The sequence below is a fragment of the Vipera ursinii genome, assembly GCF_947247035.1.
Source record: "Vipera ursinii genome assembly, chromosome: 6".
Taxonomy (NCBI): Eukaryota; Metazoa; Chordata; class Lepidosauria; order Squamata; family Viperidae; genus Vipera; species Vipera ursinii.
Genome location: NC_139515.1, coordinates 86,599,107 through 86,617,736, shown reverse-complemented (window position 1 = coordinate 86,617,736; position 18,630 = coordinate 86,599,107). Strand labels below are relative to the sequence as shown.

The window sequence follows — 18,630 nt, the reverse complement described above, 5'->3', positions numbered from 1 at the left end:
CATCTCACCCAAACTCTTCAAAATTGTCATTGTGAAGGTCACTAATAGCCTCAAGATGAATTAAATTAAGAATTCAGATTAAGAATTAATAGGCAATTCCTGAAGGTGATTAGAAAGTGAGGTTTGCGATCTTAATGTCATTTAAAAGTCCCAGGTGTGATTGTGAGCATGATCTATCTATCTGTCTGTCTGTCCGTCCATCCATCCATCTAGCTCTATCTTTATCATTTATCTACCTACTTACATACCTAATTATCTATCATCAATCAATATTTGTCTGTCTGTCTGTCTGTCTGTCTGTCTATCTATCTATCTATCTATCTATCTATCTATCTATCTATCTATCTATCTATCTATCTATCTACCTACCTACCTACCTACCTACCTACCTACCTACCTACCTACCTACCTACCTATCTATCTATCTATCTATCTATCTATCTATCTATCTATCTATCTATCTATCTATATCATTTATCTACCTACCTACCTACGTACCTAATTATCTATCTATGTATCTATCTATCTCTCCATCTCCATCTCTATATCATTTATCTACTTACCTACCTGCATACCTAATTGTCTGTCTGCCTATCTATCTATCTATCTATCTATCTATCTATCTATCTATCTATCTATCTATCTATCTATCGATCTTATCTATCCATCTCCATCTCCATCTTTATATCATTTATCTACTTACCTACCTGCATACCTAATTGTCTGTCTGTCTGTCTGTCTGTCTGTCTGTCTGTCTGTCTATCTATCTATCTATCTATCTATCTATCTATCTATCTATCTATCTATCTATCTATCTATCCATCTATATCATTTATCTACCTACCTACCTACGTACCTAATTATCTATGTATCTATCTATCTCTCCATCTCCATCTCTATATCATTTATCTACTTACCTACCTGCATACCTAATTGTCTGTCTGCCTATCTATCTATCTATCTATCTATCTATCTATCTATCTATCTATCTATCTATCATCTATCTATCTTATCTATCCATCTCCATCTCCATCTTTATATTATTTATCTACTTACCTACCTGCATACCTAATTGTCTGTCTGTCTGTCTGTCTGTCTGTCTGTCTGTCTGTCTATCTATCTATCTATCTATCTATCTATCTATCTATCTATCTATCTATCTATCTATCTATCTATCTATCTCCATCCATATCTTTATCATTTATCTATCTACCTACCTACGTACCTAATTATCTATCTATCTGTCTGTCTGTCTGTCTGTCTATCTATCCATCTATCCATCATCTATCTATCTGTAATAAATTTATTGATTTATTTATTTAACAAATTTATATGGCTGCCTAACTGACACAGAAGGGACTCCGGACGTTGCAAATCCACAGTGTAAAAACCACACGTCCTGTCCCCTTGATGACAATATTATTTATCAAACCAATTTATATGGCTAACTCTGCCATCCCTTGCCACTCAAACCTGCAGAAAACTGCTGTCCTGAAGTCTCCCTGCGTGGCGCAGTCAACCGGAGCACAAGTGGGCAATCTCCTGTCCTCTCCTCGCCTGGAGAGATTCTAAGGAGCCTGTCTACCCACCAGTTCCTTAGTCTTTGTCGTCGTTAGCTCTGCTGTCAAGGAGCAGCGTTCGGTTTGCCACGCTGGTGCTGAAACGTGCAAGGCTCCAGCCCATTCTCTGTTCTATATTCTACGTTTCTCAACCTTGGCAACTTTTAAGATGTCTGGACTTCAACTCCCTGGGGAATCCTGGGAGTTGAAGTCCAGACGTCTTAAAAGTGGCCAAGGTTGAGAAAGAACTGCTGTAATCTGTCACTCTCGCCAGTGTGTGTTTGGCCACAAGAGACCACCGTCAACATAAGTCTAAAATGTTTATTGGACGGTTTTCTCGTGCCATTTCTGTTTATAATCCCGGATTCTCAAGAGGAGGATCTCTCTTCGAGAGCCAGGAGGAGAAGAAGAGGCAGTTTTCTCGGGGAAAAAGGGAAGGCGGCATGACAGTTCTCCTTAATTACAAGCCAGAATTCTCCGTCCCGGTTTCTTCGTTGCCTTCTCGTACTACCAAGCTTTTTCTTTTTTCTTTTGTTTTCCAAAATAATATTTCGTTTTCTGCCATTTCAGAAAGGCAAAATTTCAAATCACCTCCCCTTATTTTCATAACAAAGGGGCCTCGATTTACAACCATTCATTTAGTGTCCGTTTCAAGTTACAGCGGCACTGACTTACGGCCCGTTTTTCACACTTAACGACCGTTGCGACGTCCTCATGGTCAACATTTGGATGCTTGGCAACGGACTCATACTTATGGCTGTTGCAGTGTCCAGGAGTCACGCGGTCCCCTTTTGTGACCATCTGACAAGCAGAGACTCACTTAACGACCGCGTGGCTAACTTAACAACTGCCGTTTGTCGGTTTGTGCCAGAAGTGTCACAATTGAAATCGGGGCATACCAGGCGACGCGAAACTTAAAATGTCGAAAAACAAGATTAAAATATGTACAAGTTAAAGGAATCTTTCCATCCTGGAATATCCGAAGCGTAGTCAGGTCCTCATTCCTGCCTGTAACAACTGCAGTGATTCACTTAACAACCAGAGCAAGAAAAGTTGTAAAAACGGCGTAAAACTCTCCTCCCCACTGCCTGGCTTAACAACAGTAATTTGGGGGCTCCCTTACAGTCGTAAGTTGAGGACTACCTGCAGTGGTGGGATTCAGCCAGTTCGCACCAGTTCGGCAGAACCGGTAGCTAGGTTTTTTTTGTTGCCCAGGCCCAGAACGGACTTCCGGAAGTGGCATCCATTCACATATTTGAATCCCACCACTGACTACCTGTAATTGTTTGAGCAGCAGTTGGCCTTGCCTGGGTTTCTTCGCCATCTTTCTCTCCCTGTGTGGGTTGTGGAGATTCCCTGTCAGCGGTAATCAGGATTTATTTAAAGAAGCCAGTGAGAGGGGGGAGAAAATGTTTTGCAGAGATTAACGAGGATTGGGGGAGCTGATCTTGGGTTGAATTGCTAGGCAGCTGGATCCGTTTGCTTAAGTCAGCATCTCGCTTTTCTCTTTTTCTGGCTCTGGCGTGCTTGAGTGCAGCCAGGAGAACGGAGATAGAGTAGAGTAGAGTAGAGTAGAGTAGAGTAGAATAGAATAGAATAGAATAGAATAGAATAGAATAGAATAGAATAGAATAGAATAGAATAGAATAGAATAGAATAGAATAGAATAGAATAGAAAATAGAATAGAATAGAATACAATACGGAATAGAATAGAACAGAACAGAACAGAACAGAACAGAACAGAACAGAATAGAATAGAATAGAATAGAGTAGAGTAGAGTAGAGTAGAGTAGAGTAGAGTAGAAATAATACCTTTATTGTCACTTTAAATGTACACGTTGGGTGACTTTGGGCCAGTCACCAGGAGATGGGGAGTTCTAGTTCCGTTTTAGCTATGAGCTGGCTGGATGACTTTGGGCCAATCACCAGGAGACTGTGAGTTCTAGTCCTGCCTTAGGCATGAAAGCTGGTTGGGCAACTTTGGGCCAGTCACCAGGAGATGGTGAGTTCTAGTTCCGTTTTAGGTATGAAAGCTGGCTGGATGACTTTGGGCCAATCACCAGGAGACTGTGAGTTCTCGTCCTGCCTTAGGCATGAAAGCTGGCTGGATGACTTTGGGCCAATCACCAGGAGACGGTGAGTTCTAGTCCTGCCTTAGTCATGAAAGCTGGTTGGGTGATTTTGGGCCAATCACTAGGGGACTGCAAGTTCTAGACCCGCCTTAGGAGGACTTTGGGCCACACCCTCTTACTCAGCCCAACCCATCTCATAAGATTGTTGTGAAGAAAACTCTCTCTATATATCGAGACAGTAAATACAGAGTAAATATTATATCTTTTTAATATAATAACAATAATAACAACGACAACAATAATAATATAATAAAGACACACACAGAGTTATAGTTAAAGTTATATAGTTATATTTATACACACACACACACATAATTCGATTAACTATAACTATATACGGTAACTTTAATTATAACTGTGTGCGTATATATAATAAAGCTGGGATTTATATTACTCATATTAATAACTCAAGGCGGTTAACATGCTTAATACTCCTTTCTCCTCTTGTGGTGGGTTGAGTAAGAGGGATTGGCCCAAAGTCGCCCTAAGGTGGGACTAGAACTCACAGTCTCCAGGTGATTGGCCCAATCACCCAGCCAGATTTCATGCCTAAGGCGGGAATAGAACTCGCCTTCCTGGTGATTGGTCCAAAGTCACCCAGCCAGCTTTCACACCTAAGGCGGGAATAGAACTCATCCTCTCCTAGTGATTGGCCCAAAGTGTGAACATGTGAAAAAAAAAAAGTCTGGCTTTCCACAATACAGCGGTCTTAATTTAATTTTCGCCGTTGTACAGTCAAGCGACTAGTCCTTAATTTGATTATCCCTGCCTTCTTTTGTTTCTCTCCTTGTTCATACCTGCAAGCAGCGCAGTGCACCGTAGTTTCTTAAACAAGGGCAGCTAACCTCACTTAAGAGATGCGAGGACAATGAAAGCATGCAAATATCCCTCCAAGCATAAGATTAAGGAGGGAAACTCTTGTTTATCCGAGTAGGGATAATGTGCTTTTTGCGTCTTTAGCGTTTGGTTCTCCTCCAGATTTTGCCGTGAAGCAAAATGTGGAACTTTGAAGCTTCTGCTTTTTTTGGGGGGGGGGATGAAAATCAAATAGCGATAAGAATAAGAATAAAGAAAGCCCTGAAAACTTGAGGCCTAGTAAACATGCAGAAATACAAAGTCAACTCTCCCGGGCCGCGTGTCGGGGTCTGTTTGCGGGGTATTTGCAACTCATCTCCGTGTTTTACAGCCCCAATCTTGGCTGGTGCTTGTAGTTTTAAGCCGGATTGAAATTTGGAAGCGACAAAGCCGGCGGAATCCTGAGCCTCCGGCTTCATTTTCAGCTCCCATTTTATCTGTTTTGTGTTCTGGGGGTTGATTTGCGTTGCGTTCCCATTATCCTCCTTCTCTCTCTCTCTCTCTCTCTCTCTCTCTCTCTCTCTCTCTCTCTCTCTCATCCTTGGAGGGAGATAATGTAATTTTGCTGTTCTCGGATTTGGGCTTTGGCTGAGGTTTGCCAGAAAGACGGGGACCGGGTGCAGCTAGAACCACAGCGGAGCCCAAAATGTCGGTTGCTAAGAGAACTTTGTCCCATTTTACGACCTTCCCTGCCACCGTTGTTGAGCGATACCCTGCCATTGTTAAATTAGTAGTACGGTTGTTAAATCCATCTGGCTTCCCCCCCCTTCCCCCCACTTGTCAGAAGGTCACAAAAGGGGATCTCAGGACCGTCATAAATATGAGTCAGTTGCCAAGCGTCCGAATTTCGATCAAGGGACTCTGCAACAACAGTTGTAAGTGCGAAAAACAGCCGTAGGCCGCTTTTTTCAGAGTTGCAGCCTCAAACGGTCACCAAACAAGCTGTTGTAAGTCGAGGAATGCCTGTACATTTCTAATGACTTGCTCGGAGAACTGGATTCGGCCCTTCCGTCCTGGAGGGATCTCTAGATCTGAAGGCCATCTCTACGGGTGCCCTGTTGTAACCCCCACCCCTCTTTAATTCTTGCCATCCCCTTGAATGAAAATCTTGGTTATCATTTATCTTTTGATTTTTATCCTGGCATTGTTATTGTTCATATATAGTTCAAGGTGGCGGACACACCTAATACTCCATCCTCCTCCTATTTTCCCCACAACAACACCCCTGTGAGGTGGGTTGGGCTGAAAGGGAATGGCTGGCCCAGAGTCACCCAGCTTTTCATGCCTAAGGCAGGATCAGAACTCACCGTCTCCTGGTGATTGACCCAATGTCTCTCAGTCATCTTTTGTGCCTAAGGTGGGACTGGAACTCACCATCTCCTGGTGACTTACCCAGTCAGCTTCCATGCCTAAGACAGGACTAGAACTCCCTGTCTCCTGGTGATTGACCCAAAGTCACTCAGTTAGCTTCCATGCCTAAGGTGGGACTAGAACTCCCTGTCTCCTGGTGATTGACCCAAAGTCACTCAGTTAGCTTCCATGCCTAAGGTGGGACTAGAACTCACTGTCTCCTGGTGACTGGCTCAAGTCACTCAACCAGCTTTTGTGCCTAAGACAGGACTAGAACTCACCGTCTCCCACTTTCTAGCCTGGTGTCTTAATCATCTATCAACTGTTTTCTCCAGTCATCTTTTGTGCCTAAGGCGGGACTGGAACTCACCATCTCCTGGTGAGTTACCCAGTCAGCTTCAATGCTTGACTAGAACTCCCTGTCTCCTGCTGATTGACCCAAAGTCACCCCGTCAGCTTCCATGCCTAAGGCGGGACTAGAACTCACTGTCTCCTGGTGACTGACCCAAAATCACTCAGCCAGCTTTTGTGCCTAAGGCAGGACTAGAACTCACTGTCTCCTAGTGACTGGCCCAAAATCACTCAGCCAGCTTTTGTGCCTAAGGCGGGACTAGAACTCACTGTCTCCTAGTGACTGGCCCAAAATCACTCAGCCAGCTTTTGTGCCTAAGGCGGGACTAGAACTCACTGTCTCCTGGTTACTGTCCCAAAATCACTCAGCCAGCTTTTGTGCCTAAGGCGGGACTAGAACTCCCTGTCTCCTGGTGACTGGCCCAAAATCACTCAGCCAGCTTTTGCGCCTATGGCGGGACTAGAACTCACTGTCTCCTGGTGACTGGCCCAAAATCACTCAGCCAGCTTTTGTGCCTAAGGCGGGACTAGAACTCACCGTCTCCTGGTGACTGGCCCAAAATCACTCAGCCAGCTTTTGTGCCTAAGGCGGGACTAGAACTCACGGTCTCCCGCTTTCTAGCCTGGTGTCTTAATCACATATCAACTGTTTTCTCCAGTGCTCCCCAATATGCAGGCCTTCAAGGCCCAAGCTTTCTCGTCATGTTGGTTAGCCAGCAAGTCTGAGAACCAAAGTCCCAGACATACTCCCATGTAAAACCTCTACTCCGCGAGCTGCATTGGCTTCCGGTTGCCCTCCAGGTGAGATTCAAGGTGCTGGTAATGACCTATAAAGCCCTAAATGGCATGGGCCCGGATTATTTAAGGTAACACCTGCTGCCGGCGTCAACTTCCCTTCGTCCAGTGCGCTCCCACAGAGAGGGCCTCCTCAGGGTGCCGCCGGTCAAGGATTGCCGCCGGGCAATCCCCAGGGGGAGGGCGTTCTCTGTCGGCGCGCCAGACCATTGGAACCGTTTACCGGTTGAGCTCCGGATGGCTCCTGACCTCCGCTCCTTCCGCCGTGACCTAAAAACTTACTTATTTGAACAAGCCGGCCTGGTCTGATGGGAGTGGGGTATTTTAATATTAATTTTATTAATTTTTATTGTAATTTTGGGCTACCCTATTTAATTCTTTCTTAAATTTTGTACATTGTATTTTCATTGTATTGCCCTGTACACCGCCCTGAGTCCTTCGGGAGAAGGGTGGTATAGAAATTAAATAATAATAATAATAATAATAATAATAATAATAATAATAATAATAATAATAATAATTGTTGCTATTATTATTATTATTATTATTATTATTATTATTATTATTATTATTATTATTTATATTAATTCCATTTATATCCCGCCCTTCTCCGAAGACTCAGGGCGGCTTACAAGCTTAGCAGTAGCCTTCATTCTATCTATATGCCTGCTTATTAGGGCTTTCACACACACACACCCAAGCGGCATTATTACAAAGTCAGCTTAATTGCCCCCAACAATCTGGGTCCTCATTTTACCTACCTGGGAAGGAAGGAAGGCTGAGTCAACCTTGAGCCTGGTGGGACTCGAACCTGCACTAATTATTATTATTATTTATTATTTATTATTATTATTATTATTATTATTATTATTATTATTATTATTATTATTATTATTATTATTATTATTATTATTATTATTATTATTATTATTATCTGGTGAGGAACCAGTTCTGGAGAAGATGTTTGGGAAGAGACAATGCTTGCGTCCCTTTCTTCTTCTGCTCAGACACGAGTCGAAGCATTTGCCTGCTTTTCGATCTCTTCCTTCTTCCTTTTGCCACAAGGACAAAGGAGACGGGCAGAATTAGCTTTCTTGAATTACGGTCGGTCCGGCCGGCCCAAATAGGAGGGGAAGGAATAATGGCCTCTCTGTTTTCTCTTCTTTTCCCTTAGGATAAGCTGTACTCCAGGATCGGCACTCTGGAAATCTCTGCCTCTGCAGCCTGGTTTGTTATTCTCCCCCACGCTTCCAATTTAGGAATACAAAAAAAGGACGTTTTTGTCATCATGTCGGGAGACATGTGGAGGTGGACCTGCCTTGGCTTGCATCTGGTGTTCTGCACGGTGGGGCCGTCTTCGGCCGCTCGGCAACTGCCCTCTCACCCAACGAAACCTTTCTTGACCTTCTCCTCGGAAGCCCCCGAGATCTCCTTCAATCACTTGGTGGTTGACAAGAGGAAAGGATCTATTTACTTGGGGGCTATCAACTGGATCTACAAGCTCTCCGCCGAGCTGGTGGTGGAGGCCCGTCACGAGACGGGCCCGGATATCGATAACCCCAAATGTTATCCCCCCAAGATAGTCCAGCCTTGCAACGAACCGTTGGTGTCCACCAACAACGTCAACAAGATGCTACTCATTGACTACAAAGAGAACAGGTTGATCGCCTGTGGCAGTTTGTACCAGGGGATCTGTAAACTCTTGAGGTTGGACGACCTGTTCAAACTGGGGGAGCCCTTCCACAATAAGGAGCACTACCTCTCTGGGGTGAATGAGAGCGGGTCGGTGTACGGAGTCATCGTTTCTTACAACAACATGGACGACAAGTTGTTCATTGCCACGGCGGTCGACGGGAAGCCCGAATATTTCCCCACCATTTCCAGCCGGAAGCTGCCCAAAAACTCGGAAGCGGAAGGCATGTTTGCCTACGTTTTCCACGATGAGTTTGTGGCGTCCATGATCAAGATCCCGTCGGACACGTTCACCATCATCCCAGACTTTGATATTTACTACATCTACGGCTTCAGCAGTGGTAATTTTGTCTACTTTTTGACCCTTCAACCTGAGATGATTTCTCCGTCGAGTTCCACCACCAAGGAGCAGGTCTACACCTCGAAACTGGTCCGCCTCTGTAAAGAAGACACGGCCTTCAACTCGTACGTCGAGCTGCCCATTGGCTGCGAGAAGAACGGGGTGGAGTACCGGTTGTTGCAGGCCGCCTTTTTATCCAAGGCGGGATCCATCTTGGCTCGATCGTTGGGGATTATGCCTGAGGACGATGTCCTCTTCACGGTCTTCTCCAAGGGGCAAAAGAGGAAGATGAAGTCCTTAGACGATTCGGCCCTTTGCATCTTCCTTCTGAAGAAGATCAACGACCGGATCAAGGACCGGTTGCAATCCTGCTACAGGGGAGAAGGCACGCTGGATTTGGCTTGGCTCAAAGTGAAGGATATTCATTGCAGCGGCGCGGTAAGTCTCGATTCTTGCTTACAAAAAAAAAAGAGTCATTTTAGCTGGGAGAAAGGACTGGAAGAGCGGAAAGTGCAGCCCAGCCAAATCTGGGAGGAGGTTGGTGATGGTGGAGGACGTTCTGTGAGTTGGGAGAAACAATTACTAGGAAAGAGCATATTTGGGATACACACTGATTTCATGCAAATATCCGTAGCAGTTTGACTCCGGAGTTATTAGCTCTTGTGGGATCCTTGGTGCTCTCCGAGCTTGGTGGTTTATAAACTTCACTCCCTTCTAGCACTGGTGATGTTTCCTAGTTGGGTCATGAAACATCTGCAAGAAAACAAGCGAGCTCAGAGAGCAGAAAGGACCCCACAGTCGTTGTCGTCCTCCTCACCTTCCTCCTCTTCCTCCTCTTCCCCCTCTCCAGAAACCCCATTCTCTTCTAGCACTGAAGATGTTACCTACATCTGCAAGAAGAGCAAGCTCAGAGGGCACAAAAGACCCCACATTTCTCCTCCTCCCCCTCTCCACAAACCCCCCTCCCTTCTATCACTGATGATGTTACCTAGTTGGGTCATGAAACATCTGCAAGAAAACAACCAAGCTCAGAGAACACCAAGGACCCCACAGTCCTCCTCCTCCTCCTCTTCCTTCTCCTCCTCCTCCTCCTCCTCCTCCTCCTCCTCCTCCTCCTCCTCCTCCTCCTCCTCCTCCTCTTCCTCCTTCTCCTCCTCCTCCTCTCCACAAACCCCCCTCCCTTCTAGCACTGTTGATGTTCCTTAGTTGGGTCATGAAACATCAGCAAGAAAGCCACCAAGCTCAGACAGGACCAAGGAGCCCACAGTAGTCGTTGTCGTCGTCGCCGTCCTCCTCCTCCTCCTCCTCTCCACAAACCCCCCTCCCTTCTAGCACTGATGATGTTCCCTAGTTGGGTCATGAAACGTCAGCAAGAAAACCACCCAGCTCAGAGAGGACCAAGGACCCCACAGTTCAATCCTGAGCTACAAATATTCTCTTCCAGCTCTTGTTCTCCAGCTGCTTGATGGGAGGATAGCATGGTGCTGCCTTTATCGTGGGGGCTGTATGGAAGTGCCCCCTCATCGGGAGATCTGGCTGCCTGACAGCCTCAGTGCAATACAGTTGTCACTCTGAATTGGCTTCGCCGGGCAGTGAGTTCAGTTGTGCTACTACAGCAGGGCTTTTCAACCAGCGGCAGGGGTACCACCTGTGGTACATTAGCACCTGGCAGGTGGTACACAACCATCCTAGGAAAGTGGTAGCGGGGGAGGGGAATGAGCTGAACTGGTGGCAGCACCGCACAAGCCTGAGCGAGAGACGGCTGGAGCTGCAGGGCTGTTGGGGCTCAGCGGAAACGCCAGGATCGGTGCCAGGCTCCAGCTGGAGCTCGGCGCTGATTCTGGCACTTCTGCTGAGCCCAAAAGAAGTGCCGATCAGCTGGAATGTTGCAGCATCTCCAGGGTCTTGTGATTTACATTCAGATGCTTGGCAACTGGTTCATATTTATGACGGTCACAGTGTCCCAGGGTCATGTGAAGTGACCAAAACCTGCTTCAACCACCCAGCAGACGGGGGGGGGAATAAAAACCAAACACCCCCCCACCCCACCCCCGCTGCCAATCCTCAACAGAAATGCTCACAACAATGAAAACTTCGGACAGGAGGAAGAGCGCCGCCGGGCGGGCAGGCAGGTGTGTTGCTCGGCTATGGCTTGGGGGGCACTTTTTCCAGTGCCATTGTAACTTCGAACAGTCACTAAGCGAATTGTTGTAAGTCGAGGACTACCTGTACTTCATCATTCCCCCCCCCCTTTTTTTTGGTCATCACATTTTTGACCCCTTGCTAGACGACTGGTGGTACTCGGATGTTGCCATATCCTAAAAGCGGTGCAACGGGTGAAAAGGTTGAAAAGCCCTGATCTAGAGGGAAAGCCCGTGTTTTCAAACTAATTGGAGGATGTGATTTATGCCTGTGAATTAGAGGAGGGAATTGTGCTTTGATACTAGGTGCTTGAGGGGAGGGGAATTCAGATTCTGGCTTCGCCCATGTACCTGCCGATGCTAAGATACTCGAATAAAGATTCTTTAAGGTAAAGAACGCCTCAAAGTTCTTTGAAGAGTTTCATCTGTCGGAACCATGACACCAGCTGTGGGTGACCTTTGGTCAGTCCCTCTCTCTCTCAGCCCTGGAACACACACACACACACACACACACACACACACACACACACACACACACAGAGAGAGAGAGAGAGAGAGAGAGAGAGAGAGAGAGAGACAGACAGACAGACAGACAGACACACACACACACACACACACACACACAAATACACAGAGAGTACTGTTTTATTTCCTCCAATCTGGCCCTCTGCCATTGTTGTTCAGTTGGCTACCCTTGCTCTGGGTTGGCCTCATGACATCCTGTAATTCACAGTCATAAATCACATCCTCCAATTAGTTTGAAAAACACGGGCTTTCCCTCTAGCTCTCCAGCCCGCTAACTCTTATCATCTCTTATTTCAATAACCTTGGTTCTCACACTAGGTGCAGTATTATAAACTCTCGTGCACATTCCTCCCCCCAGCATCATCTAACTCTAACTCTTAAGAATTAAACAAGAGAAGGAAAATGGCTGCAATTCCATATGTTGTCAAAGCAAGAACATCCGATGTTAGCAGCATCGACAGCTGGCTTTGTTCCCAAAGCAGAGCTAGAACTCACCGTCACCTGGTTCCCGGGTTGAAACAGGCACTTCTTGACTTAACAACACTTCATTTAGTGACCATTCAAAGGTACACCAGCACTGAAAAAGGTGACTTAGGACCATAATTCACACTTAACAACTGTGGCAGCAGCCCCAGGGTCACATGATCAAAATGTAGAGGCTTGTCAACTGACTTGTACTTCTGACAGTTGCATGTCCCTGGCTCATGTGATCCCCTTAAGTCAATGGGGAAGCCAGATTCACTTAACAACCCTGTTTCTAACTGAACAGCTGCAGTGATTCACTTAACAACCGTGGGAAGGGAGGCCATAGAATGGGGCAAGACTCACTTAGCATCTGTCTTGCTTAGCAGCAGAAATTTGGGCTCAGTTGTGGTCGTAAGTTGAGAAGTATATCTGTGTTTTAACCCGGGCTTCCTCAATGTGGGCGACATTGAGCTGTGTGGACACCAACTCCCAGAATTCCCCTCCGCTGGTGAAGGAATTCTGGGAGTTGAAGTCTACACAGCTCAAAGTCAACAAGATCGAGACACCTTGCTTATCAAAGTGGCAGTAACCAGAGACCAAAAAAAAGGGAAAGAGTTGAGAATATGGGGAATTCTTGAAACATTTCATCCTTTTAAACCCCGACTGATGTTTGAAAACAGGCGGCAAAAATCTAGTTGGGATGCAAAGCACTAGAGATTGTCTCATTCTTCCTGTCTCTCTCCGATTCCTCAGGTGATACAGTACACAAAGCAAAAATAAATTGGTTTTTAGACCCGAGATTGCAAATAGAGTAATGGATCATATCAAGGTCTTTATTTTTGATTTCCTCAGATGGGAAAAGCTTTGCACAATCGGCACAAAAAATATTGTCATTTTCTCGCGTGATGTGCAGTGCTCAGTTGGTGGGGCATTTTTGCGGGAACTGAAATCCATACATCTTAAAAAAGCAGGCGGGGAATTCTGGGGAATTCTGGGAGTTGGGGAATTCTGGGAGAATTCTGGGGAATTCTGGGAGTTGAAGTCCACATGCTTTAAAGTTGACGAGGAAACATTGCTCTACCTCAGGGGTCTTCAAACTCGGCCCTTTGATGACTTGTGGACTTCAACTCCCAGAATTCCTCAGCCAGCGTACACGCTGGCTGAGGTACTCTGGGAGTTGAAGTCCACAAGTCATCAAAGGGCCAAGCTTGAAGACCCCTGCTCTAGCCAATGTAAATAAAATTAGTCTTTAATCTTCTGTGCAGTTTATCTCTTGCTCTGGCCTACCTCGTAGGGTTGGTAGAGCCGTGGTGGCGCAAGTGGTTAGAATGCAATGTTGCAGGCTAACTCACGGCTCACTGCCAGCAATTCCATCCTGACCGGCTCAAGGTTGATTCGGCCTTCCATCCAGTCGGTAAAATGAGGACCCAGATTGTTGAGGGTGTTAGGCTGACTCTGAAAATCCACATAGAGAGGGCTGTAAAGCGCTGTGAAGCGGTATATAAGTCTAAGGGCTATTGCTAAATCCGAAGGAAAGAAGGAAGGAAGGAAGGAAGGAAGGAAGGAAGGAAGGAAGGAAGGAAGGAAGGAAGGAAGAGCTTTGGTGGCACAGTGGTTAGAATGCAGTATTGCAGGCTAACTCTGCCCACTGCTAGGAGTTTGATCACGAGCAGCTCAAGGTTGACTCAGCCTTCCATCCTTCCAAGGTCGGTCAAATGAGGACCCAGATTGTTCGGGTGCAACAGGCTGACTCTGTAAACCGCTTGGGGAGGGCTGTAAAGGCACTGTGAAATGGTATATAAATCTAAGTGCTATTTCTAAGTGCTGTTGCTATCTATCTATCTATCTATCTATCTATCTATCTATCTATCTATCTATCTATCTATCTATCTATCTCCCTCCCTCCCTCCCTCCCTCCCTCCTTACTTACCCATCTACCTACTACTTATGGGACCAATACTGGAGCCCCAGTGGCGCAGTTGTTAGAATGCAACATTGCAGGCAAACTCTGCCCACAGCCTGGAGTTCAATCCTGACCGGCTCAAGGTTGACTCAGCTTTCCATCCTTCCGAGGTCGGTCAAATGAGGAGCCAGATTGTTGGGGGCAAATATGCTGACTCTGTAAACTGCTTACAGATTGCTGGAAAACACTGTGAAGTGATATATAAGTCTGCTATTGTTAAGTCCGAAGGAAGGAAGGAAGGAAGGAAGGAAGGAAGGAAGGAAGGAAGGAAGGAAGGAAGGAAGGAAGGAAGGAGAGGGCTGTAAAGCACTGCGAAGCGGTATATAAGTCTAAGGGCCACCGCTCTTGCCGGAAACCCTCTTTCTTTGCGACTTTCAGGAAGTGAATATAAATAATCGGAGTCGCAGATCGCTGCTGTGTTTTGCCACTCTGGCATCTTGGGGAGATGAGAGCCAGAGGGAACGAGAATGAGCATTGCATATCAAACCGCAACTTTGACTTCGAGGAACAAGTTGGAAGGCTTTGCTGCCGCGATTCAGAGCAGCAGCTGTGACAGTACGAAACAAGCCAGGGGAAAAAGAAGTGGGCCGCGCTGTGCTCTTGGCTCCAGCAGCTGGGAAGAAGAGGCTGGGAACTGCGGCAGACTCTGCACCAGTCGGGTTGCAGCTGCTGCTACAGACTGTTGCAGAGACAAAAGCTTGGCACGGGGGTTCCTGCGGAACAGTGTTCCTTCAGTTTAGAAGCCTGGTAGCCAAGACTTTTGGGGTGGATTCAAACAATCTGCTAAAGCTAAACCAAGGTTTTTCAACCTTTTTCGATGGGTGGGCTTCAACGCCCAGAATTCCCCAGGCAACGCGTCTTTAAGATGGGGGGGATTTTAGTCCTCGGAATTCTCCAGCCAGTATGCTTTGAGATGGGAGAGTGGAATTTCTGAAACTTGGTTGCGTTCAGACAGGTGGGCTTCCAACTCCCAGAATTCCCCAGCCAGCATGGTTTAAGATGGGTGGACTTCAATTCCCAGAATTCCCCAGCCAGCATGGTTTAAGATGGGCGGACTTCAACTCCCAGAATTCCCCAGCCAGCATGATTTAAGACAGGTGGACTTCAACTCCCAGAATTCCCCAGCCAGCATGCTTTAAGATGGGTGGACTTCAACTCCCAGAATTCCCCAGCCGGAATGATTTAAGATGGGTAGACTTCAACTCCCAGAATTCCCCAGCCAGTATGATTTAAGATGGGTGGACTTCAACTCCCAGAATTCCCCAGCCAGCATGCTTTAAGATGGGTGGACTTCAACTCCCAGAATTCCCCAGCCGGAATGATTTAAGATGGGTAGACTTCAACTCCCAGAATTCCCCAGCCAGTATGATTTAAGATGGGTGGACTTCAACTCCCAGAATTCCCCAGCCAGCATGCTTTAAGATGGGTGGACTTCAACTCCCAGAATTCCCCAGCCGGAATGATTTAAGATGGGTAGACTTCAACTCCCAGAATTCCCCAGCCAGTATGATTTAAGATGGGTGGACGTCAACTCCCAGAATTCCCCAGTTGCTAAGCAAGACATTTGTTAAGTCAAGTTTTGCCCCACTTTACGAACTTTCTCGCCACGGTTTGCTCACTGAATCAGCGCGGTTGTTCAAGTAGTAACCCGGTTGTTAAGTGAGTTGGGCTTCTCCATTGTCAGACGGATGCAAAAGGGGGTCACATGACGCCAGGACACTGCGACCGTCATATATAGGAACCAGGTACCAAGCCTCCGAATTTTGATCACGTGACCACGGGGATGCTGCAAGGGACGGTTGGAAGAAAAATCTTCATTGTGGTTGCATCCAAGCTGGGAATAAACATGGCGACTGCTTTAGGAAGAAGGTTGTGGTTTATTCAAAAGGAGAACCAGACTGGCAGAAAAGAAGGAGAGGAACACATGTAGGGAGTGGGTTTTTATACCCTCTGGAGCCTTTTGTTTGGAGTTGTTTCCTGTTCCTGTTTGAGGCTATTTCCTGTGTCATGTATTCTGACCTGAGTCTGGGTGTGCCCCTTTGGCATTTTATGTTCTGTCTTAGAGTTTGGGTGGGGTATGTAGATTTTAGGTGTCTTTGTCTTCCTAATCTTCTAGCTGGAGGCCTCCAACCTTCCTGAATGGATTATCACATCTGCATTTCTACAGCGCTGTTTTCTGCTTGTGGGAGGGAGACCCGGGGCTATGAAGAAAAAACTGGGCATGCTTTTCTGCCTCTTTAAGATCCTTTGAGGAAATACATTTTTTCTGCCCTTTTAATATTTCCTTCTCTGGGGAGCTGACCTCCCACAGGACGTAAGTGGTGAAAAAGGGCCCTAAGTCCCCCCCTTTTCCCCCCTGTGCCTTTGTAACTCTGAACAGTTGCTAAATGAACGTTTACCACAGGGGTCTTCAAACCTGGCCGCTTTAAGACTTGTGGACTTGAATTCCCAGAATTTATTTTTTTTATTATTATTATTATTATTATTATTATTATTATTATTATTATTATTATTATTATTATTATTATTATTATTATTTTTTTAATTCCATTTATATCCCGCCCTTCTCCGAAGACTCAGGGCGGCTTACAAGCTTAGCAGTAGCCTTCATTCTATGTATATGCCTGCTTATTAGGGCTTTCACACACACCCCAAGCGGCATTATTACAAAGTCAGCTTAATTGCCCCCAACAATCTGGGTGTTGTGATTCAGGGTCAGCCTGTGGGTTCGGCAGTTGGGTCGGACGACTCAGAGGAGGAGGAGGGGGGTGTTGAAGAGCTTGCTGATGAGAGCCCCCAGCCAGGCCCCTCCCACCTGGTCACGATGCAGACCCAGCTGTGTGAGCCTGACAGCGTGGATGAAGATGACCCACAGCTGGCCCTGTTCAAGGACGCCCGACGCAGGAGGCAGTCAGTCAGGAGTAAACAGAGGAAGGCAATGGGGCTCCTCGGAAGGAGGCAGAGAGAGGCCACGCCCTGAACTGTATTTAAGGGGAATGTGTGGGAGGGCTGGTTTGCTGAAGGCAACCGCTTGGATAGTTCCTGTTTCTTAGCTTGTGTTTTATGGTTGGTGTCTTGTCTTGCTCTGTTTTATGTGAATAAATTTGGCAGGCTTTATTCCAGCCTCTTGCCGTTTGTAAAGGGGTTGTCCCTGCTTTTGCCGCAGGGCCGGTAGCAGGCTGGTACAGAACACTGGGTCCTCATTTTACCTCCCTCGGAAGGATGGAAGGCTGAGTCAACCTTGAGCCTGGTGGGATGCAAACCTGCACTAATTGCAGGCAGCTGGTGTTACTTAAGGAGGCATTAGCCCACTGCTCCACCAAGGCACACTGGCTGAGGAATTCTGGGAGCTGAAGTCCACAAGTCTCAAAGCAGCCAGCTTTGGAGACCCCTGGCTTACCTGTTCATTTGATCTTTACCTTCTGGGTCCGTGGTGGTGAACCTATGGCACGCGTGCCACAGGGGGGCACGCAGAGCCCTCTCTGTGTGGGCACGCGCGCCGTCGCCCCAGTCTTAGCCCTTCCGCTGGGTTTTGTGAAACCTTTTCGCTTTAGGCCTCCGCCGCCGTGTGCAAAAAACCCCAAAAAAGGTTCAATCAATTTCAATTCCTCGCGGGGGGCGGGGAATAAGATCTCGCGAAGTTGGAATTAATTGACCGAACTTTTTAGCCCCACCCAGTCTGCCGTTACCACCGCAGCCACGCAGACTCAATGGGCCATGCCCACCCAATTGCCCACGCTCACCCAATGGGTCATACCCACCCCCGATGATACATAAGTGGGTTTGGGGTTGCAGTTTGGGCACTTGGTCTCTAAAAGGTTCGCCATCACTGTTCTAGGTCTTTGCCATGCAGCCAGCAGGGAAGGTGGTGCTTTCAATGTCTCTCAAGGCGCCGCCGAGGCAAACATTTCCAAAAGCGCCTGGCCGCTTTAACTGGCTGCCCCCCCTCCCCCAAATCATCTCCTTTCAAGCATTCCCTGGTCTTAATTCCTTGTTTTACTCCACTCCCAGTTTACACAGCTTGCTTATTGAGGATGGACACCCCCCCTCTTCTCTCTCCCCCCCCCCCTTCCCGGCCCTGGCTGTGAGCTTTTTCTGTCTGGGCTATTTTGAGCCAATTGACAGCCCTCCGAGCAAGCCTAGATTAACTCATCTCTTTATTCTTTGGGGATCGGAGTCTGCTCTTCCTGTGAGTCAGCCCCGCTTGAGGGAATCGTAGAACACAGAATAAGGGGCTGCCCCAAAGAAGAGTTGTATTTGTGTGTGTGTGTGTGTGTGTGTGTGTGTGTGTGTGTGTGTGTGTGTGTGAACCTCTTCTCCAAAGCCCCCGAAGGCAGGACAAGAAGCAAGGGGTGGAAAGTCATCGAGGAGAGAAGCAAGCTGGAATTAAGAAGAAACTTCCTGACAGTGAGGACAATTAACCAGTGGAACTACCTGCCTCCAGAGGTTGTGGGTGCTCCA

General features: G+C 46.9%; 1 protein-coding gene across 1 annotated transcript in view; it reads left to right on the top strand.

The window, feature by feature from the left end:
• Window positions 1-8,331: 8,331 nt before the first annotated feature.
• The window catches only part of PLXNA4 (plexin A4), a gene marked incomplete at both ends in the record, with an annotated part of 418,983 nt that continues 408,684 nt past the window's right edge, over window positions 8,332-18,630 (top strand). The window contains one exon of the mRNA XM_083365401.1: window positions 8,332-9,513. Coding sequence (XP_083221527.1) covers window positions 8,332-9,513 — 1,182 coding nt within the window. The remainder of the gene's footprint in view (window positions 9,514-18,630) is intronic.